At 37.7% G+C, this 23,672-nt stretch overlaps 5 protein-coding genes and 1 long non-coding RNA gene across 6 annotated transcripts; 3 read left to right on the top strand and 3 right to left on the bottom strand.

Moving 5' to 3' along the window:
* Positions 1-6,277: 6,277 nt before the first annotated feature.
* LOC113096050 (uncharacterized) lies at positions 6,278-9,798 on the top strand. The gene is made up of 4 exons (XR_003288451.1): positions 6,278-6,452; positions 7,161-7,222; positions 7,576-7,659; positions 8,663-9,798. It is a non-coding gene; the product is annotated as an uncharacterized LOC113096050 (long non-coding RNA).
* Positions 9,799-10,856: 1,058 nt separating this feature from the next.
* Positions 10,857-11,444, bottom strand: LOC113096045 (histone H3-like). Its single transcript, XM_026261413.1, has one exon. It carries the CDS (start codon positions 11,391-11,393, stop codon positions 10,983-10,985), a length of 411 nt encoding a protein of 136 aa, XP_026117198.1. The 5' UTR covers positions 11,394-11,444; the 3' UTR covers positions 10,857-10,982.
* A 1,143-nt stretch (positions 11,445-12,587) lies between these two features.
* LOC113096046 (histone H2A-like) lies at positions 12,588-13,214 on the bottom strand. Its single transcript, XM_026261415.1, has one exon. The coding sequence runs from the start codon at positions 13,185-13,187 to the stop codon at positions 12,801-12,803; it is 387 nt and encodes a 128-aa protein (XP_026117200.1). The 5' UTR covers positions 13,188-13,214; the 3' UTR covers positions 12,588-12,800.
* Positions 13,215-15,060: 1,846 nt separating this feature from the next.
* Positions 15,061-15,897, bottom strand: LOC113096044 (histone H1-like). The gene has a single exon (XM_026261412.1). The coding sequence runs from the start codon at positions 15,747-15,749 to the stop codon at positions 15,129-15,131; it is 621 nt and encodes a 206-aa protein (XP_026117197.1). The 5' UTR covers positions 15,750-15,897; the 3' UTR covers positions 15,061-15,128.
* Positions 15,898-19,606: 3,709 nt separating this feature from the next.
* On the top strand, positions 19,607-19,988 carry LOC113096048 (histone H4). The gene has a single exon (XM_026261417.1). The coding sequence runs from the start codon at positions 19,630-19,632 to the stop codon at positions 19,939-19,941; it is 312 nt and encodes a 103-aa protein (XP_026117202.1). The 5' UTR covers positions 19,607-19,629; the 3' UTR covers positions 19,942-19,988.
* Positions 19,989-20,814: 826 nt separating this feature from the next.
* On the top strand, positions 20,815-21,487 carry LOC113096047 (histone H2B). Its single transcript, XM_026261416.1, has one exon. It carries the CDS (start codon positions 20,846-20,848, stop codon positions 21,218-21,220), a length of 375 nt encoding a protein of 124 aa, XP_026117201.1. The 5' UTR covers positions 20,815-20,845; the 3' UTR covers positions 21,221-21,487.
* Positions 21,488-23,672: the final 2,185 nt, after the last annotated feature.

The raw sequence follows: 23,672 nt of genomic DNA, 5'->3' as shown, positions 1-23,672 counted from the left end.
GTTGCTAATAAAACGGATTAAGTTTAGACGTGTGCCCTTGCGTCCTCACATAATACAAACGGAGAGTTCAGTAATGTTACTATTATCTAGCAGATTTATTTTCCTCCGTATATCATACAGCGGCAATATCTTGACTCATAATGCATAACCAAAACAACAAACCATATTCTTTCCTATCAAGGCAAGACACAAAAGCACAGTCGAAAACTGTTTGCTTCCAAAATCAGCAACACCTGTGTCTGCGTTTCCTCTGGGTTAAATGACATACCTGGCTGACCTGAGATCAGCTAGGCCACAAAACACATCCAGCCCACTAGTGGCACAAGAATAAAACTACATACAATACCAAATGAATATGGCTCATACAAATACATTTACTGTAATTGACCAAAAGGTTTTTTTTATGTTTCATAGGTTGTGGTATGCTTGTAGTTTCAAGACTAACTTACTACAGGTGAAACTTTGCCAATATCACCATTACTGTACAAACAGTGCATAATTATTCTCAAAAATCAATTACAGTAAAGCACCAAGAGGTTTTTTTTTTTCATTTTCCAAAGGCTGTAGTATATTCCTAGTTACAAGACTGACTTACTACAGGTGAAACTTTGTCAATATCTCCATTTTTGTACAAACAGTGCATAATTATTCTTGGGGGAAAAAACTCAAATTTACCAAGTGTTTTTTTTTTTTTTTTCGAAAGGTTGCTGTACATTCGTAGTGACCACACTGACTTACTAAAGGTTACATTTTCACAATAACACATTTATTGCTTGTACAGTAAACAATTATTTTAAGAATGGAGTAAACTCCTTGTTGTTTTTAAATTCTACAGCAGATTATTTATATTTATATTCATATTTATTGATTTATTATATATTTATTTAATTCTGTGTGTACTGGTATATATGGTTTATGAGAACACAAATGTGTATAATTTCATGGGTACTACAACATAAACATGGTTTATGAGGACACGTCCTGTGTTCCAGTAAAACAAAAGGCTTTAAAAAAAAAAAAAAGTTTTCTGGAATTCTAAAGTTGCCATTAGTTTTCTGTGAGGGGGTAGGTGTAGTGTTGGTGTAGGGTGATAGAAAATACAGTTTATATAGTATAAAAACTATTACAACTTTGAAGAGTCCCAGCAAATTGTTTTTGAATAATAATTATATAATGTACATACATTAAGGCAGATATTGACAACATTTTACCTGTAGTAAGTAAGTCTTGTAACTATAAACGTACTACAACCTTTGGAACATGAAAAAACCCTTTTGGTGATTTACATTAATTGTTTTTTTTAAGAATAATTAAGTACTGTACGTATAGTAAGGGATATATTAGCAAACTTTCACCTGTAGTAAATCAGTCTTGTAATTACATGCATAGTACAACCTTTGGAACATGAAAAAACCCTTTTTGGTGATTTACAGTAATTGTTTTGTAAGAATAATTATGTACTGTATGTACAGTAAGGGAAATATTGGCAAAATTTCACCTGTAGTAAAGAATTATTGTAACTACAAACATACTACAACCTTTGAAACATGAAAAAACCCTTTTGGTGATTTACAGTAATTGTTTTCCTGGATTAAATATGTACTGTACATACAGTAAGGGATATATCGGCAAACTTTCACCTGCAGTAAGTCTGTCTTGTAACTACAAATGTACTAAAACCTTTGGAACATTTAAAAAAAAAAAAAAAAAAAAAAAAAAAAACCTTCGTTCGGACTTCGTTTTGTACTGAGAGGGTAATTTGCAGACGGTCCCTAAAGCAAGCCGAGGCGAATATCAAACCTAAAACTAACTTAATCGCGCTAAGCGGTTTATCCTCCGAAGCCGTACAAGGTGCGTCCCTGTCGTTTGAGCGCGTACACAACGTCCATGGCGGTGACGCTCTTTCTCTTGGCGTGCTCGCTTATATGAGGTGTATCTTGTGCAAGTTCTGCTACTCACTAAGCAAACTGAGAGGAGAACTAACGTGTATACGCTCGCCAGCCGTCTGGCCAAAATCCCATAGTATTCAGGCGTCAGACGTAAGATATGAGACGTCAGACGTCACGGTCACGTGTTGGAGCTGCGCTCAAACTGCGCGGCGGCGGCGTAGCAAAGAAAGGATTTTTTTTTTACTTTGCGTCTGGATAACGTACGCGTTGATAAGCGTCTGGATAACGTACGCGTGGATAAGCGTCTGGATAAGCGTCTGGATAACGTACGCGTGGATAAGCGTCTGGATAACGTACGCATGGATGACGTACGTGTGAATAAGTACATTAATAATAATTTGGCTTTGTCCTATTTTGCCCTAAGGAAGGCTTTAAGGTAATGATAACAGCACCTAAAGTACACATCTGTCTCCTCAGTGGAATAGTCTGGGTCCAGGATATGCAGGTGCATATGAGCCCTGGCAGTTTTGGGACATAGCTGGGGGAGAACTTCTAATTAAAACAAGGGAACGAATAGAGAGCCCTGAATAGGCCCGGCCTTTGTCCAGCAGCTTGTGTGAATTCTTTGCCCAAGTCGACTGGATACAGTGACTTTTTTCTCTCTCTCTTCCCTATTACACATCTATTAAAATAGTTCACTTTTTATTTTTAATAGAAAAGTTGTCATTTCTATTTGTTTCTTTAAGTTAATTTTGAAATATGTTTGGAAAATTTTGGGTTTGGTAAATTCAAGTTTTTGATTTTTAAAGGAACGAGCAAGCTGCAGCTCGTTCAGACAGTAAGTTGAGCATGTTTGATCAATTTAGCCTTCTCAAACCAACAAGACTTACCTAAAATAAACAGACATGATAGGCCTACACTTCATGCATTTCACAGTATTAATTTAAACATTTAACTTAGGTAAATGAGCACTGTTAGGCGCATATCCAATCGTTTGTGCGGAGAGTGAGCGCTTTGCAGGACATGGAGGAGCCAGCTTGCATTTTTTTTTTTTAATGACAGTAAAAATTTAAAAATGCGCCGTCATTTTTGCTCATAAAGGTAAGAGTATGCATCATTCGGAACTCCAAAGGGTCTACTTGTATATGTGTGCACTCACAATATCAACAAAACCTTATGCTTTTGTAAAATAAGGAAAACAAACAGGATGCGATTTCTGTCTTCTTTGTCTTTATAGCAGGAACGCTTCACCAACATGATAAATAAATCTATAGAATGCTTTTTGTGTTTTAAATTATTATTTTAATACGAAATAATTCAAATCGAAAACAAAAACTGTTATATTGTGAAGCTAAAAAAAGTCTATGGCATCCATCATTCTTTTAACTTTTTTTTAACTAACTCTGATCGATTCATGAGACATTCGTTTGCATTAAACTGTTCTGGGCCGGGTTTCCCGTTAACGATTGATCTTAGCGCTTAAGAGCGTTAGGAGTAATTAAGAGTAATTTTACGATCGTTCGTTATTGTTTCACGTGAATTTCCCAACTATGCACGTAAAGCAATCGCAAGTAGCCGTGCTTTAAGTGCTACTTAGGAGTCGCTGTCCGTTTGTCAAGTGCTGAAATCTCACTTTAGAATGGCTCGTAACAGTAGTACACGATCGCTTATTGATGTTAACCTAATGCTGCGTTCCAGACAGACAACTTGGATATAATAATTTTAATTAATTATAATATCTACAGTACAATATTATATTATATATATAATGTTCTTTATATACAGTATAGAGAGAGAGAGACGTTATTGGTTTTCTGAACTTCAGCAAGTCGTTGACATACCCCCCCCCCCAGTCTTTGAAGCATTTCCCACATTATTTCTTTTATTCGTTTCTTTTAATAATTATTTTCAGTCATTTAATTTAGATGTGTATTTCTATTTTTTTAGATGTGTATTTCTTTTAATTAAATCATTTATAAATGTATAAAAAATATAAAGAAAACGAGTCATAATGTGTACAATAAAGCACAATCAAATCCTTATAATGATCATTTTTAATGAGCCGAAAAGAATACACGTCACACCGCTGTTTATCAATTTGCACTGGGTACCAATAGCTGCTCGCATGAAATTCAAGGCATTGATGTTTGCCTACAAAACTACCACTGACTCTGCACCCATTTACCTAAATTTGTTACTTCAGACTTATGTGTCCTCTAGAAGCTTGCATTCTGCAAGTGAACGTCGCTTGATTGTTCATCCCAAAGAAGCACAAAGTCACTTTTACGGACTTTTAAATTAAATGTTCCCTTCTGGTGGAATGACCTCCCCAACTCAATCTGAGCAGCTGAGTCCTTAGCCATCTTCAAGAATCGGCTTAAAATCCATCTCTTCCATCTTATATCTTTTCATGTATTATGCAATTATATCTGTATGTATGTATAAAGATATAAAGACCTCTAACACTACCTCTAACACTTCTTTTTATTTATTATATTAGTTAAAATCCCATGCTACGTGTACTGTGTTAACCTAACTGAGACTTTTTATAGCACTTCAAGAGCTATATATCATTGCTCTTTTGTTGTTTTTGATTGTTTCCACTGTCCTCGTTTGTAAGTCGCTTTGGATAAAAGCGTCTGCTAAATGAATAAATGTAAATGTAAATATAATCACATTTCGCTTGAATCAAGTTAAAGGTGTAAACTGCTGATTGTCCTGCATGTGACTGCATAAATCTGTCTTCTTACGATGCACTTAGGGCTTAATGATTAGGCTACACCAGAGCACCCGTAGATCTACGATGATTTTCATGTGCTGCTTAAATTACGATGCTTTTGGGAAACAGACTGTGATATTAAGATCAGTTGTATGATCGTTTTTACGAACTTCTTAGGCTCAAGTTTTTGGGAAACTCAGCCCTGATTTTTTCAACATTCATTAAAATATTAATATTTATTTCGTGCTGAAAATATTGAAGAGGAAAATATAATTGATTCATGTGCAGTTACTGAACGAATTATCTCACTAAATGAATCATAAAAAGCGTAAAAAAAAGACGTTTATTGTTTGTACATAGAAGTTTTTGTCCGGAACTGACTTGCTACGACAGACTCCCTGTGATGTGTGATCATAAGGCTTCAGTAGACATCAACACAAAAGAAGGCTACTATATAGTACCGACTTATTTTAATAGATATAATACTTGAAAATGAAAATGTGTCAAAACAGTTTCAAAAATGTCCAAATAGGCATATATAAACGTATTAATTAATTATCAATATATAGGCTATTCATTTGAACATGTAGAGTAGACTACAAGAAACTGCTGTTGTAATAAGCAGCTTTAAGACATAAAAATAACCTTAACTGTAAAATAATAATCATCTGCTGATCATACAATTATTTCGTTTTCAGAAATGAGGTCTAATGTATAGTGATCGTTTTTTCTTTAGAGACGTGTTGTATGAACTATTACCAGTAAGTTCATATGTGCTCAGATTAAAATTAGCCTATATTACTATTGTATTATTTTATTTAAGCTGTAACTGTGAATACATTTGGACACTCCATGTTAGTCACTGATTAGACTTACATGATTTAAAATTGATTTTTAGGTGATATTGCTTGAAAAGTGATTTATAATGAGCGCTAAAAAAAACTATGTTATGCAGTTTATTTTATTATCATGTGATGACATAACCTGAGACTAAAAGCTGTGATATACATTTTGTCCACTAGAGAGAGCCAAATTATATGGACAAGGCCTATTTGAAAGTGAAAGTCCTGACATTTACCAAGTAACCCATCCTCGGAGCTGGTGCTCTGCATTTAACCCATCCAAGTGCACACACACAGCAGTGAGAAGTGAACACACACCTGGAGCAGTGGGCAGCTACAGATCCAGCGCTGGGGAGCAACTGGGGGTTCAGTGCCAGGGTATTGAGTTCAGTCATGGGTACTGAGGGTGGAAGAGAGTGCTGTTCATTCACTCACTCCCACCTACAACTCCTGCCAGCACCGAGACTTGAACCGGATACCTTCTTGTAAGTAGTCCAAGTCTCTAACAAGTAGGCCACAAACTTGTGCGAACTTCTATGTCAAAATCAAATTCTCCAGTCAAAAACCCTTACATGATCTATCAATATCAAACTTTGGCCTCAGATGACAAAACCTACAGTACAAATACACACACTACAATAGTTTAGCTTCCTTAAATATAATAAGTTATCTTTACTTAGTTGTTATACTTACTAGGTTTTATTAAGTTACAAAATGTGCTAATTTTAAGGCAAATAAAACAACATGCTGCAATGAGTAATTCTTTCTTAAAATATTCAAGTAGCCACAACAAAACCGATGACATTAATTCACCAGTGAGAGGCAGCAGTGCGCTAATGTGCAACAGGAACAAAACAACAGAAGAAGAAATAAGGATGGTGAGCATGCGCAGCAAGCAAAGTTTTGAAGCTGCATCGAATTTGCTGAAACTAAGTAGAAAGACTGTTTACATTTCACCTCTGGACAAAGAATGATTGATTACTTCTACACAATAATAATAAGGTAAGTAAAAAAAAAAAATAGTGTGTGGATGTATCTTTCTGTGTGCTGCTAATTTGAACTGACTAACATTAGCTCCTTGTCAGCACCAGTGTTAGCAACAGGGAGCAACGATATTTGCTATTCTGCTATTAGAACAAAAACTATAGAAATAGACAACTTGTGGCACATTTGGGTAAATGTAAAAACTTTTAAAGACTTTTTATTTATTTCATTTCTCAAATTGTAAAATGTTTTACTAGTTAAAAATTAAAGCATGTAAATTCTGAGGAACAATTCAAGAACATGCAAGAATATGTGCCACTTATTAATTGTTAACAGTAATCTTTTGCAAAATTTCCTCTATAATTTTATAACACTGTGAGGCTTTGGCCACTTTGTAGGTTAAAGTCATTTTTCAGTTTACAAATGTATTTTCATCATTTTAATGCAATCATAGTCATTACGATATCAGACATATAAGGTTTAAACTGAATGAGCTCGTTGTTTTGCAGTAATTATTTATTTGCTGTGTTAAAAACACCGAGTACTGTAACAGCAGAAATGCTGCTTTTGAATTGGTTTTATTACTGATGCCTCAAATAGAGATGTATAGAAAATTTATTTCGATTGTTAAAAATGCAAATATCAAGAAATTAATGTGTCCTTGTTCTACAATTCACAACATTAGTGGAACTTGATTTTATATGAAGAATTATTTTTCATATTTAGGAAAAAAGCTTGTGTCTTCTCTGAGCAGCGGTCTTGTGATCACCGGTCTCAGTATAATAAAGGTGAGATATTCCAACAGCAGTAGAGCAGTTTTTGACTCAATCATGTGCTATGCTTTATTTGCAATTTCAAATAATTTATTGCAGTTCAAGAATACCTGTAACCGTATTTCCGTATTTGTAACTGTGTTTCTTTTCACATATCTAAGAGTACACTTCACATCCTAGAACCCATAAAATGTATGATGCTACCTTAAATGTTTAATAGTTTTATTATATTTATTAATAATATTTAAAATAAACAGCGCTTATTGACTTCAATGACTTCTTTATTGACACTTTGAAAAACATGTTTCTATTGTAATTTTTACATTTCTTAAACTTAGTTTTTCTTTTTAAACTAATTAAAAATGCAGATTTGACAGAACTACACACCCATCTGATGCCTACCTGTTTTAATTCATGATCCCCCCGGATACTTCTACAACTAACCCGCCTTGGTAAGTTCCCATAGTTAGTGACACCATTTTAGAAAACATGCCTGTGTATTTGCTGGTATATTACTGAGATACATTTATAAATATTAATGTTGATTACATACCTAGTTCAATCAAAAATGAAAAATGTGCCATTTAATCTCCCTCCTGTCAATCTATTCCATAAAAAACTGTGCATCTTCATGACACGAATGATATTTATCCCAAATCTCTGACACCCAAGAAACCATCAAATCAATCCATATGAATGGAGCCAATTAATCTACTTTTTGGGCCAAACTGTTCAGTGAATTGTAGGGAGCAGTTTCAGTTATATTTCCACTTGAACTCTGTTAGGCATGGACTGATGAACTGTTCTTGATCCAGAACTCTTAGCTGAACACACTGAACGTGCTGTAGAAAGCCTAGATGGTAGTCACAGCTCAGGGTTGGTCGTTTGTTTTTGCCTAGCCACCAGTTTCTCTGCAGCTGGGCAACATGCTATTTGAGTTAAGTAAACTAGGTAATATTAAAATTAAAAGTAATATTTAATCTTTCATAACGTGGGTGCTATTTACATCAGGTTTGATATCTTAACTATTGCATTACTAAGGCAGCGACTGACACATTTATGTTGCATTCAAAAGAGCTCTGTTGCCCAACAGTGAAAAATTAAACCATATCCATATTAGCACAGAATGGAATGGTTAAGCATTGAGAATTAAGAATGGTTTGGCCTGACAGTGGAAAAGAGGCTCAAATCTTCGAAAGAGACGTAATTGCTATATGATCAAGTGTCTAAAATTTTGGGTAAATAGACATTCAGTTAAAGGACAGAAATTTATTTAACTGAAAATGTCTTTATTTGTGTTCTGAAAATAACTAAAAGTCATGGGTGAGTAAAAGATGACATGACAAGTTTGGGTGAACTAACCCAATGTTATGGCAGTGTAGGCAAGACAGAAAACACTGAAAACTGATCATCCACATTTCCCTGCTAATATTGTTTTTATTTGGTTTTATACAGGTGTCTGATGCTGATGCAGTCTGGGCACTAGTATCTGTTGGCTTGCTGACTATCACTGACGATGAAGTACTTCTCCAAATCTTGACCCAGTGTCTTCTGCCATCATTGTTCAGGGTAGTTCTGCAAAGAATAGTCTCCAGGGTCTGCCTCCAACATTTGCTTCCCGACCACCATGTGCTACGCTTGCATCACTACATGTGGGTTACCCTGATACTGTGAAGAGCACCTACAATATGATGCTTGACTTGGGACAGAAAAAAAAACATTGGCAACTTGTGTGGCCAACTCATTGCCGTATTTAAAATCATTGTACCGCTACCTCCATTGTTTAACATAACTAAAAGCAGATTGTTTTTGCTTTGTTTCAAAAATTTTGTAATACGAGTTAAAAAGTATATCATCTTTAACTTTGAACTGTCACTACATTTGATTTAGGGTAATTATGTGTGTGAAGAATAGAACATTGTTGTCATGAATTTGTAATAGTTTTTTGAAGTAATTAAGTTACTAGATTAATGGTAACTTTTTTTTTAAAGGCAATTGGTCAACTAGATTTCTGTTCAAGTAAATACAACTTAGAAATTCCAAGTTGCAGGAAATGTTTCTTGATTTAGCTAAATTTAAATGAGTTGTTTGAAATACGTACATAGTATAATGTACTTAATTTAGTTGTTGAAAATAGTAATTCTGAGTTACACGTTTACAACACTTATAAATAAACCTTTGTTAGTACAAATTACTATTCTTATTTCACTTTACTTGTTTTTTTTCAAGGCAATCGGTTTGCATGCTTTATTTTTAAATAAGGTTTACTCATTATAATTTACAGTGCAGACAACCTCCCTGCCCAGGGCACACTAGTGAGATAAAGTCAAAACACTGTAATTGTAATAAAGTACTGTAACTATACTGTACTACACTGTGTGATTCTTTCAGCTCTCTCTCCAGTGCTAGGATGCATTTTTAAAGCAGTCACCTGTGCTCCTGTTCATAATTTCCTGAGATGCTACTGAATGCTTGCTTATGGATAATTGTGTGTTATTTGAGTTCACACTGTGACAATAGAGTTAACTATTTGATGTGTTTGTGTTTTATGAATGAGACTTTGGAGAAATCATTAAAAAAAAATTAATGTGTGTATATATGAATTTTATATGAATATTATAGAATTTTATAATTTCTAAACTACAAAATTATTAAAACATTACATGATTGAAATGTTTACTCATGGCCCATGGTCCATTGTTAATTTCAAATTTGGCCTTTGGATTTAACTATTAATGCATTAAGCCATTTTTCAATTTATGTTTTCTGGTGGACAAAACACTTAAACCTATACAAATGTTGTCTTTTTGGTTTATACTGTCCTTATCTTGGTGCCATTAGTTATATATGATGCTTACAAGAAAGCTGTGAATTGGTTGTTCCTGGTTGTTGTTTTACATGTGCACTTCTAAATAACATTGTAAGTTCATTGATTAGATATACTGCAGTGTAAATACAATTTTACTCATCATATTTTCGTCAGCATTATGAAGATTATGAAATATTTGGGGATTTGGAGGAGCTAATTGTTATAACATGCAAGTTTTTTTCTTTTTGCTCCGAACAAAAAAAAAAGAAAAACGAAAAAAAAAAAAATAATAACACTTAACTACAGCACTTAAGACATTTGACAAAATCACACACACAAATGGAAAAAAAAAAAGATGACAAGGCGCTTGACGTCACGTAGCTTCTCACGCGAGAAGGGGGGCGACGAAAGTGTCGCGCTTCTTATCACACGTCTTTGGTCACGGCAAGGTACGCAACGATTGACACGATGATTGCTTAGTTTGCAAATCAAATGCATAAACCACACCCCATAGCTTAGCGCCTCCTTTGCCGAGTCCTTTACCGCCTTTGCCTCTTCCAGACATGATGAGATGATGTCGTTTTCAATCACAAGATGAACAAAAGCATAAAGCAGGTGCTACAGGGAGCCCTTTTATACAGTTGTTTACAGGACCTAACTGAAACCAGTTGTGGGTCACATGGTGCACAGCCCCTAGTTAGAGTAGAAAATAATCTACTTAATTGCTAAATAGCAGATTTACCCAGCTTTGACTTTCATATCATAATGGTTACATAGAAACGCGCTCCATAATTTGAGCCAGGATATTTTTAATTCAAGAAATGTGCGTTAATGCGAAACCATTGTTATCTTGAAGTTGTTTTACTTTATTTTTGTGTATAATCGTTGTTACAGTGGAAACGGTCTCGTTCAGTGCGGGGTCGGTGGCTCTTAAAAGAGCCTTTGGGGTGTTTGTCAGCGGCGGGTTTAAGCGCGCTCTCCGCGGATGCGGCGGGCCAGCTGGATGTCTTTGGGCATGATGGTGACTCTCTTGGCGTGGATGGCGCACAGGTTGGTGTCCTCGAACAGACCGACCAGATAAGCCTCGCTGGATTCCTGCAGGGCCATGACAGCGGAGCTCTGGAAGCGCAGGTCCGTCTTGAAATCCTGAGCGATCTCTCGCACCAGACGCTGGAAAGGCAGTTTGCGGATCAGCAGCTCGGTGGACTTCTGATAGCGGCGGATCTCTCGGAGAGCCACGGTCCCGGGCCTGTAACGGTGGGGCTTCTTGACGCCGCCGGTGGCTGGGGCGCTCTTCCGGGCGGCTTTAGTAGCGAGCTGCTTCCTCGGGGCTTTGCCACCGGTGGATTTACGAGCGGTCTGCTTGGTTCTTGCCATCGCTACGACCAACTTCTCTCTCCGTTTTGCGCACGTAGAAAAATACTCCTCTGTCTCATGCGTCTGCTTTTAAAGCGTCATACGGTCACGAGCTTAAAGCGTCATTAGGGTGCAGAGGCTTGTGATTTGCTGAAATGTGATGTCTGCCCACGACTGCTAGCCAATGACTGTGCAGCTTCTGTTTTCAAACAGGGGTCTTTGTGTTTCCCGCTCAAATGCTTTGCTCTCTTAGTACTTTACGCGTCATTGATTTATTTATTAATTCAACTTTATTTTCAGAATCAAAGTCTTTTAGCAAAACACACAATACAAAACAGTACAATAACATAAAAAAACACTTTCTCATTGGTGACTGATAGCGCACCACTCTGTGACAACATCATTTTAATAGCATTATGTGAATCCTCCAACAGCTAATAAATGTGTACATCAAATGTATCATGAAAGCCTGAAAGCATCGTACTTTATCCTTACAGAACAGATCACATGCTCTGCTCCATCTTGCGTTTTCAGCAGGATCCTCACACAGTCATTGTAAGCATCCTCAAACTTTCATAGACTCTCTTTTAAACTTAACAAGGCAGCAGCATAAAAAGATGTACAATATACTCTAAAAAGGGTTATCTTTACCTGATCCGAACACATATAACATTTCCTCAGTAACATATTTGCTTGAGCATATAACATGAAATGCTGCTTAAAAATTCATCATCACTCATTTCATTATTGATATGACCCATTTAATCAATTTATTTATTATTTTTAGCAAACAGATGTAATGTTTGCCTTGATAAATAAAAATATGGGCTATTAAGATCTCAAAGTTCTTTCATGACAGCAATCTTCCTCATATTTTATTTCACAATAAGATAATATATTTGTTTAAAACCAACAGTACTAGATCATCAGCAGACATATTGTGATTGACTATGGTTTTATCAATCATACATCCATAATTTATAGACATTAAAAAGTGCTGATGAAAGTAGACTCTCTCCTGCACTGTTGAGTGCGTCTCTTTGTATTAATTTACTGAACAACTCTGACCATCAAAAGCATCAATAAATCTAGTTTTGGCTTTTATACAGTTCTACACCTTCCTTCAGAGACTTCCAGCCAAACTGACTGTTATCAAGATAAACACCTGATATGATTCTTTCCAGAACCTTAGACACAACACTACAGCAACTGGCATTATGGTATTCATATTTATTACACTGATAATTATTATAAGGCAGAGTTTCCAAATGATGTATCATTAATAAGAGTGCGTTAATTTAGCTCAGTATCTCCTTCAGTCGTATGCATGGTGTATCATGAATGAAAAGGAAAGTAAATCGCTCTCTGTCAGATGAAGTGGGTGGCTCTTAAAAGAGCCTTTGTGTTTAGAAGCAGAGCGGACTCTGTTTACTTGGCTTTGGCGGGTTTCTCGGTCTTCTTGGGCAGCAGCACGGCCTGGATGTTGGGCAGCACGCCGCCCTGAGCGATGGTCACTCGACCCAGGAGTTTGTTGAGCTCCTCGTCATTGCGCACCGCCAGCTGCAGGTGACGGGGAATGATGCGGGTCTTCTTGTTGTCTCTCGCGGCGTTTCCAGCCAACTCCAGGATCTCAGCGGTCAGATACTCGAGCACAGCCGCGAGATAGACGGGAGCTCCGGCACCGACGCGCTCTGCGTAGTTCCCTTTGCGGAGAAGTCTGTGAACACGGCCGACGGGGAACTGCAGCCCTGCCCTGGAGGAGCGAGTCTTAGCCTTCGCTCTCGCTTTGCCACCGGTTTTTCCTCTTCCGCTCATTTTCAATTTTCAAATATTTCAACTTCAAGAAAGAGAAATAATAGTGTTCTGAAACACGCTGTGCTGGTTTTAAAAGAGCGTGCCAGTCGTCCATTGGTTTAGACCTTGTAAGATTTTAAACCAATCAATTAACTTCCCTCCAACATCCACCGACAAAGCCACGCCTCCACATCTGCGCGCGGACTGAGCAGCATTTCAGATAAAAATAAGTAAATAAACATACCATTTCTGATTAAACACATGAGGACAGAAAACATTAGAAACAAGAAAGTATGATGGGTGTTGGATAAGTTTTGCTTTTTTTTTTAAATAAGGAAAACAAGCAGCAAATGAATAGAGTGCAAGCCTAAAAGAGACAAGCTTGTTAAAGTTAGAGGGTCATATTAAGATGGAAAATATGAGATGTGTTTCTTGAAGATGGCTAATGACTCAGCTGCTGGGATTGAGTTGAGCAGGAACTCCAGGAGAAAACATTTAATTTAAAAGTAACAGTGAGCTTCTAGAGACAATCGAGAGTATATAAAACGATATATATACAGTGGGGATCGAAAGTTTGGGGACCCTTTGCAGGTTCTGTGAAAATGCAAGTAATTTTCAAAAAATAAGAGAGATCATACTAAATGCATGTTATATTTTATTTAGTACTGTCATGAGTAAGATATTGTACATAAAATATATTAACATTTACTCCACTAGACAAAATAAATGCTGAAATTATTAAAATAACCCCACTCAAAAGTTTGGGAACCCTTGGTTCTTAGCACTGTGTTCTGTTACCTGATGATCCTCGACTGTCTTTCTGTTTTGTGATGGTTGTGCATGAGTCCCTTGTTTGTTCTGAACAGTTAAACTGAGCAGCGTTCTTCAGAAAAAATCTTTAAGCTCCTGCAGATTCTTCAGTTTTCCAGCATCTTTACATATTTGAACCCTTTCCAGCAGTGACTGTATGATTTTGAGATACATCTTATCACACTGAGGACATTTGAGGGACTCAAACACAACTATTAAAAAAGATTCAAACATTCACTGATGCTCCAGAAGGAAACAAGATGCATTAGGAGCTGGGGGTGAAAACTTTTGAACACGATGAAGATGGCCAAATTTTTCTTATTTTGTTGAAATATAATTTTTTTCCATTTAGTTCTGCCCTTCGTAAGCAACAGAAGATACTTGTATGTTTCCCGGTACACAAATTAAGTACAATTTACATTGATCTTCAAATTCCAAAAGTTTTCACCCCCCAGCTCTTAATGCATCTTGTTTCCTTCTGGAGCATCAGTTAATGTTTGATATCTATAATATTTATATAATATTGATATTGATAATCTATATTTAATCAGGTTAAAATCAATGTTTAGTAGTAGTAGTGTGTGTGTGTGTGTGTGTGTGTGTGTGTGTGGTTAGAGATGGTTAGAGGGTTGGACTCCCAATCGAAGGGTTGTGGGTTCTAGTCTCGGGCCGGCAGGAATTGTGGGTGGGGGGAGTGCATGTACAGTTCTCTCTCCACCTTCAATACCACGACTTAGGTGTCCATGAGCAAGACATCGAACCCCCAACTGCTCCCCGGGCGCCGCAGCATAAATGGCTGCCCACTGCTCCGGGTGTGTGTTCACAGTGTGTGTGTGTGTGTGCACTTCGGATGGGTTAAATGCAGAGCACAAATTAGGAGTATGGGTCACCATACTTGGCTGAAAGTCACGTCAGTTTAACTTTCATATACACACACACACTAAACATTGTTTTTAACCTGATTAAATATATATTGCTGATCCATTACAGCTGTTCACATTAATACTTCTTTTGTTATGCTTTTAACGTGTAAAACATGAGTCAATTTAAATGAAGATGGTATTATTATAAATGCGTGACTTTCTTTTGCTCTTTCTTCAGAGTTTGTGGGTGGCTCTGAAAAGAGCCGTTGGGGAAGAAAACAGAAGAGTTTTATTTCTTCTTGGGAGCTGCCTTTTTAGGCTTGGCAGCTTTAGGCTTTGCCGTCTTGGGTTTGGCGGTCTTCGCCTTTTTGGGGCTCTTGGCTGCTTTCTTGGGCGCCGCGGGCTTCTTCGCTTTCTTGGGGCTCTTCGTCGCCTTCTTGGGGCTCTTTGTGGCCTTCTTAGCGGCGGCGGGTTTCTTGGCTTTCTTGGGGGATTTCTTAGCGGCGGGCTTCTTTGCAGCTGCGCTCTTGGGCTTCTTGGCAGCAGCGGGTTTCTTGGCCGCGGGCTTCTTGGCTTTAGGAGCCGCTTTCTTCTTGGTCTCGGTCTGCTTCTTGCTGATCTTGAAGGAGCCGGAGGCGCCGGTCCCTTTGACCTGCAGCAGGGCGCCTTTAGTCACCAGGCTCTTGAGGGCGAGCTTGACGCGGGAGTTGTTCTTCTCCACGTCGTAGCCGCCGGCGGCGAGAGCTTTCTTCAGGGCGGCGAGGGACACTCCGCTCCTCTCCTTGGACGCGGACACGGCTTTGAGGATCAGCTCACTGACGCCGGGACCTGCTTTCTTGGCTTTGGCGGCGGACTTCTTCTTGGGCGCTTTGGCCGGCGGAGCGGCGGCTGCTGGAGCGGTTTCTGCCATTTCTCGGAGCGGAATCACAGTCTTTCAAACACTGAGTTCAATGAGTGTCGCTCGAGCAGCGCTGCGCTCTTAAACAACACATGAGAACCTTATAGACTCAACCCGCCCGCTCGCTGTCTGCGCGCCTCCGAGAGCCGCTCGCGCTTGTGTTTTCTTCTCCTACATTTAGGGGCAAAACTCGAGTGTTAACATAGTTAAGCGCAGTAGAAACAAAGTCAACACCAAGCAGAGGTTCTTGGCTTTCTGTGGAGACTAAAACCCGCGGCGAGGAAATGTTTGTTTCTCCCCGGTCAGATCAAACTCGAGGCGAGCATCAGCCACGGAACAGAGCCGAGTGTAAATCTAATGCTATATTTAAGTGTTAAAGGTTGAAGAAACACCGAAATAGTCCTCTGTGTGTTTCAGAAACAGTTTGAGAGTGGTTTAGTTGCATGAGCATCAGTGAGTGTCTTGTGCAGTGTTTGATACAGCTGTAGTTTTGGGCAGCTTGAAGCACAAACAGGTCCGGGGCTCCTCATCCTTTATTCAGCCGATAGACTACATGAAATGCTAATATGACCGATGTTTTAATTGAATTAACACCAACAATAGTTATAGTAATGTATATCTGATCACTTCAGTATTATTTCGGTAAAAACATCTTCAGTGGCTGATGTACAAAGTGAGCTAGATCCCGGTCGGCGTTTCAACCTTGAAACAACGTCAGATACCAGGGTTGAATCAACGTAGAATTACCTTTCGATTTAGCAAATTGGATCAACGGTGATATTGTGACGTTGTTTCACCGTTTTACCTTCATCAACGGGTGAATTATGGCCGTCATGGAGACCTTGGATTAACGTTGAATGATGTGTTAATTTTGCAATGTAAATCGATGTTGATTGGCCGTCGTACCGTGCACCACAAATACACAACTCAGTTACCAGGAAGTTTTTTAAGTAAATTAAACTTATCCGGGTTTACTAATATATATATATATATATATATATATATATATATATATATATATATATATATATATATATATATATAGTTATAAAAACTATAAACTATATATACAGTTTTCAAAGCCAATCTATCTGCTCCCCATTCCTGACCTGAAATACATTAAATTCACAACTCGCTTACATCTTCCCACCATTTATTCAATATGCTCTCTCCAATTTATTCTATTATCAAACCAAACTCCTAGAAATCTTACTGTACTTACACGCTCTAATTATTTTTTGTATATAATTTTAACTTAACATCCATATTCCTCCTCATTTTAGTAAAAACTATTACTTTTGTCTTTTCCACTGAAAACTTAAAACCATTTTTCCCTGACCACTTTTCTACTTCATTTAGCGCATGTTGAATTTTCTTTAGGTTATACTCTATATTCTTTCCTCTAAACCAGATAGCCCCATCATCAGCAAACAATGATTTCCCCAGACTTCTATCAATCCTTGAAAAAAAAAGAAAACATCATTAATCATGATAATAAATAAAAGTGGACTAATTACACTGCCCTGAGGTGTACCATTATCAGTTATTCCACTTGAAGATATACTGTAGCTCCACCCATCTTTACTCTAATACTTCTTCCAATTAAAACTCTTTAATCCAATTATACAATCTTCCTTTTATACTCATCTTCTGCAACTTTATTAGTAACCCCTCTTTCCACAACATATCATAGGCCTTTTCTATATCAAATAAAACAGCAATGACACTTTCCTTATTTATAAATGCCTTTCTTATTTAATCTTCTAATAATACTATTGGACCCATAGTCCCTCTACCACACCTGAACCCACTTTGATAAGAAGAAAACCAGTTCATTTTTTTTTTTTCAGATGATGAGTCAATCTGTCAGTTAACATTCTCTCTATTACCTTACATAAATGAGAAGTTAAAGCTATTGGAAGATAATTTATAGGATTACTTGGATCTTTCCTAGGCTTTTTAATAGGTATAATTAGTGCTTCCTTCCAACTTAATTATACCTTCCATCCATATTCTATTATAAAATGTTAAAATCACTTCCATAGAAATTTCACTAAAATGCTTCATCATACAAAAACTTAATTCCATCCATTCCTGTAGTAGATTGTTTTATTCTTCTTACTGCATTCTTTAACTCACTCATAGAAAATAATAGATCTAACAAATTATCCTCAGCCTCTTTTTTCTTCTTTATTTCAGGATATTCCTTCATCACAACCTCTCTCATTTTCTGTTCAGTCAAATTTTCTGAGCTATTTACATTAATAAATGCCTTTAAAAACATTTCCACTTTATCTCCATCCTCCACAGCTATTTCTCCCTCCATACTTAAAACTGGATATCCATTACTCTTTTGAATCCCTTTCATTTTCTTAATCATGCCCCATACCTCCTCTACTGGTGTATTCTTCCCTATTTCATCACAATAAGCCATCCAATACTCGTTCTTAGCTTTCCTTACAATCTTCCTTACCTCAGCTTGTGCTTTTTTATACTCTATTAAATCTTGGAAATTATGTGTTTTCTTAACTATGCTAAATGCTTTCCTTTTCCTTCTTACTGCACTTGCACAATCTTATTCTTCCTACCTCCTTTCCTCTTCGGTACATTTATTTGCTGCTGCTCTAATGGCATAAACAATATCATCACTTATCATTTCTACAGATCTATCTATAATATTCTTCAATCCATCTTCACTCAGACTCATGAATTCTTCCCAATTCGCTTTATCAAACCCCCATCTACCAATATTTCCTTGATTCCCCTTACTTCCTCTCACATTTACATTAACATATATCATTATTGGATAGTGATCACTCCCAATAGTATCTTGTCGCAATATTTCCCACTCAGCACTCCATGCAATTGAATCAGACACCATTGTTAGATCCAGCACAGACTCTTTACCTGTAGCCACATCTATTCTTGTACTACCCCCATTATTCAGACATACCAAACTCCTCCGATCTATCAAATCTTCCATCACCATTCCATTAGAATCTGTCTCTAAACCTCCCCAAATCACCCTATCTTCATTAAGACCCTCTATTTGTTCTAATTCACGCAACACTAATTTCTTACAAGGACTATAAAAGTTTATTATAACATACTTTTCCCCATTCACTAATACCTCCACTACAACATACTCTTGTGCTACACCTTTGCCTAATGATCTATAATGCATGCCTTCCTTAATCAGAGTAAATACACCCTACACCATTACCCTCCTCTCGATCTCTTCTCTCACTCACATATCGTTTAATAACAAAATCAAATCTAGGTTTAAGCCATGACTCTTGTATATGAGATCCGGTTTAACTTCCATCTCATTAATAACACTTTTAAACTCCAACCCATTAGCCCATTGGCGTAGGTTTGGACTCAGCTTTGGTGGGGACACCCCCAGAAGATTTATATTCTTCTTCGTTAGTTTTTATTGGCAGTTGGCAAACAAGTTGAGTGATGCGCGATGCATTACCATCCGCCACCACGCACAGTAATAGAGCTTTTTGTTTTTTTTGTACCGCTCCAGTCTGACAGACTGAGAGAAAATGAAACAAAGTTGAAGTTGTTTATAAAAAAATGATTCGGGGTTTTTGGCACACACACACACACACACACACACAGGAAACAACATAATACATACGTCAAATGCGCACATATGTAAATATTAATTTAATTTGCTCTAATAAATCATATCTGTCAATTTTTTTTATGAAAAAAAGAAACAAAGGACAACTATCGATTGTTTCTTGCTCGATCTAGGGGGGGGGGTGTCATGTGACGCGCAGCTGGTTTCAGTTAGGTCCTGTAGGCAACTGTAAAACGTCTCCCTTAAGCATTTGTGTTGTAATACTTTCCGTTGTATGAGTACAATAGAGATCATCTCATCATGTCTGGAAGAGGCAAAGGCGGTAAAGGTCTCGGGAAAGGAGGCGCTAAGCGTCATCGTAAGGTGCTGCGCGATAACATCCAGGGAATCACCAAACCCGCCATTCGTCGTCTAGCTCGCCGCGGCGGAGTCAAGCGCATCTCCGGTCTGATCTACGAGGAGACCCGCGGTGTGCTGAAGGTGTTCCTGGAGAACGTGATCCGCGACGCCGTCACCTACACCGAGCACGCCAAGAGAAAGACCGTCACCGCCATGGACGTTGTGTACGCGCTCAAACGACAGGGACGCACCTTGTACGGCTTCGGAGGATAAACCGCTTCGGATCAGAGAACAAACCCAACGGCTCTTTTAAGAGCCACCCACACTCTCACTTAAAGAGCTCATGGTGCTGCATATTATACGAAAAGTGTTTATACAGCCGTTACAAATAGTTTAGTGTTATGGATCTGATAGGTCGTTGTTGTTTTTAAAGATGCTTTAAGCATCAGTGCATTTTAGACGTTTACGTTAAAATAAAAAGTTTTATTAACTTTTCTTTATTCCGTTTAAGAGAAAGAATATCTGATTTAAGGCTTAAAGTTTAAGGTTACATACGTAGAATTATTTCGGCAAATAAAGGCGAATCTATTTTAATCAAAGGGCTTTTTATTTTAAATTTCTTTAAACTATAACAACCGAGCTCCAGGTCAAGATATATTTGATTATATAGCGCTTTTAACGATAAAGATTGTGTCAAAGCAGCTTTGCAGTATTACATATGAAAATTGTGTTAATAATGCAAAAGAACAATAGTAAGCACTCAATGTTAAACAATCGATACTTTTTGGCTATTTTTCCTTTGTAATTTCCTTAATGGATTTATAATAGTTAAACAATTTGTGCATGATATTTATCTAAAACTACTTATTTTCTCAAAATATATACATAAAAAAAAAAAAAAAATAGCGAGAAATGAAACAAACAACCCAGTCGGGTAGGTGTCGTTCAAACGTGGTGTGGTGTGGTGGGTGGGGCTATAATTTAAGCGCCTGTGATTGGCTCTATTTCCAGTTAAGTAACGACTTGAATGGTCCAATTAAATGCAAGTTTATGGGTCTGACCAATAAAAACACGGAACCACAAGGTCCCACAAAATTAACATAGACTAGTGAATAACTAGCCCTGTATGAATTCAGTCCGCTACTGATTTCTGAGAGATTGAATCGGAAACCACATCATGCCTGAACCAGCAAAGTCCGCGCCGAAGAAAGGCTCCAAGAAGGCCGTCACTAAGACCGCTGCGAAAGGAGGAAAGAAGCGCAGAAAGTCCAGGAAGGAGAGCTACGCCATCTACGTGTACAAAGTGCTGAAGCAGGTTCATCCTGACACCGGGATCTCTTCGAAGGCGATGGGCATCATGAACTCTTTCGTCAACGACATCTTCGAGCGCATCGCCGGTGAGTCGTCTCGTCTCGCTCACTACAACAAGCGCTCCACCATCACTTCCCGAGAGATCCAGACCGCCGTGCGTCTGCTGCTGCCCGGGGAGCTGGCCAAACACGCCGTGTCCGAGGGCACCAAGGCCGTCACCAAGTACACCAGCTCCAAGTAGAGCAGTCCGACCCCGAGACACACCCCAAAGGCTCTTTTAAGAGCCACCCATCCACTCACTCGAAGAGCTATTTTACTTTTATCTTCCAGTCATAGATGAAGTGAAGATGACCTAAACCGTCTGTTACTTTTGTAATCATTCTACAGAAACCTCCACTTTCGCTATGGCAGATAGTGATGGGAAGTCACTATCTGCTCCGCTCCCAAAGAAGAGCCAGCTCTATCGACTCCTGAATGGCTTTTAATTTAGGATTTTTTTTTTTTTTTTCGTAAACCTTTGTTTTACCATAATTTTGCAAAAATGAATGGTTTGTGTGTTGAAACCCCTTTCATGTGCAGCGTTTTTATGACTATCCTTATAATTGTTTCCATGGGACTGCACCCACCCAAGCTCCTGTTAGTGATGGGATTTATGGCTCTTTGAGGGGATCCGGATCTTCGCGATCCGTTCCTTTCAAAGAGCCGTTCAAAAGAATGGCTCTTTTGGCTCTTTTTAAATATTTAGTCAGTTTTAAGAAGCCAGCTTGGGGGCATCTCAGTTTATCCTGGAAATAATCACTGGGAGGTATTATGAGGTGAGATTTGTAGTCAAATAATTAAAGCTCAGATATCACACACCAATATCCGAGTTTGAATTATTCTGAAATATTGATTGTTACCTCATTTCTCATGTGTGGACTATATTCCATAGGGTTGCACAAATCCCTCTGCTTAGACAGTGGACATCATTATTTTGATTTACCTTTAGTACAAAGTGTGTGTGTGTGTGTGTGTGTGTGTAAAACTACGTTGACTTATGTTATTCATACAATACCTACTCACAAATAAACATAAAAAACAAAGCCGGCTGCAATGAATTTCTGTGCAAAACAGCTTTTACTACAAACACTTCCACACAAGAACATTATCACACAAGAACATTTTGATAGAAAACTTTTTTTTTTAAAAGTAGATAAAATTAGAATAAATAAAATGGAAATGTCTACATACTACATACTATTACTACTGTAAACTTTGCAAATAGGACATCAGCCCCTTCAAGTCAATGAACAATAACAAAGTGGGCTGCAATGAATGTCTGTGGAAAACAGCTTTAGTGAAACATTTCTATACAAGTACAGTATCACAAAAGAACATTTTTAATGATTTTAAAATAAGTTTTAAATGAACACAAAATGCAATGTAAATGCATGCACAACTAATAACTAATATCATCACGCTATAAAGGGTTGGCCTGCGCTGGGTGCGCCCCTCCCCCTATAACTGTTCTGTCTCCTGGAGGAGCTATTTTGTATGAACACGCATAGGAAAAAAGAACGATAGAAAGAAGCGGCTCCTCTCCAGTCGCGACTCGGCTCCCATCGTTCATGTTTATGAGCCGTTCAAAAGAATCGGTTCGTTCGCGAACGTCACAACTCTAGCTCCTGTCAAACACCGCGACACGCACGTTTGCAACAACATTTTCACCGGAGAAAGAGATAAACGCTTAGAAAAGTCCATATAGCAAGCATGATGCCTTCTATTTCTAGATGACAAAGGTTACCGGTACTGACACTATGACAAAGGTTACCGGTTACCGGTACTTATCTGAACTAACGTCATGATCACTGCCACTAGATATAAAGAACACAAAAAAGTGTCAAAGTGCACTGCTGCTCGTAGACTAGCTCCAGTGCTCATTGCTGCGATGCTAAATGATAGCTGCATCATACTAGACTGAGGCTACCTTTCCTTGACTTCTCCCCAACGTTACGTCATCACCGAGTTGCGTAAAAAACGTTACTACCAAAAACTTAAAAAATAGGTTTTCAAGACCATTTCAAAAATGATATGCATATCTTGAGTGATTTATGTACCCATTAATCGAAAGTGGTGGTTAACCTGCAACATGGCCTTTAATCACGTGACAGCCCCATGCGCTAAACCCAATGCACTCTGAGCCGGAAAGAGAATTGATTGATCTTTCAGTTCTTCGGATTGTTCGTTCTTTTGTCCCGTGATGTGACAACATTGGCTAGAGTAATTAGTTCATTTACAACTTTCCTTACAAAATGGGTGTGTGGTACTTATTTATTATTAGTATTATTTACTCTTACAGTAACGTGATGCATTTCTGGTTTCAAATTGTTGCTTTTAATTTCTGTCATGATGGTACTTTTCCATAACACTGAATGTGGAAATAAAGAGTTGGTTATGCTTAAAATGTTGATCTTTTTTTCTGTCTGTTTGTTTTTGTTTAATTGTGTAGTTATTAAATCAGATTGTCTGTGTAAACCATACTTTTGTAACATATGACACTTTATAAACATTAAAAAAACACTGTGTACATACTTTTCAATTGTTGTTTATTGTTTAATTTAGCACCAGACAAGCTTTGTTACAAAGAGGACAACTATTCCAAAATAAATTTAAATAATAATAAAAATTACCTTTAAATTCACAAAAATATTGCA

The sequence above is a fragment of the Carassius auratus genome, unplaced genomic scaffold (assembly GCF_003368295.1).
Source record: "Carassius auratus strain Wakin unplaced genomic scaffold, ASM336829v1 scaf_tig00215864, whole genome shotgun sequence".
In the NCBI taxonomy this organism is placed as follows: Eukaryota; Metazoa; Chordata; class Actinopteri; order Cypriniformes; family Cyprinidae; genus Carassius; species Carassius auratus.
This window is presented reverse-complemented; position numbering and strand designations above follow the sequence as displayed.

Bases quoted from the DNA above. Each gene is read 5' to 3' on its own strand.
- LOC113096045 (XM_026261413.1), bottom strand. From the start codon at position 11,393: ATGGCAAGAACCAAGCAGACCGCTCGTAAATCCACCGGTGGCAAAGCC.
- LOC113096046 (XM_026261415.1), bottom strand. From the start codon at position 13,187: ATGAGCGGAAGAGGAAAAACCGGTGGCAAAGCGAGAGCGAAGGCTAAG.
- LOC113096044 (XM_026261412.1), bottom strand. From the start codon at position 15,749: ATGGCAGAAACCGCTCCAGCAGCCGCCGCTCCGCCGGCCAAAGCGCCC.
- LOC113096047 (XM_026261416.1), top strand. From the start codon at position 20,846: ATGCCTGAACCAGCAAAGTCCGCGCCGAAGAAAGGCTCCAAGAAGGCC.
- LOC113096048 (XM_026261417.1), top strand. From the start codon at position 19,630: ATGTCTGGAAGAGGCAAAGGCGGTAAAGGTCTCGGGAAAGGAGGCGCT.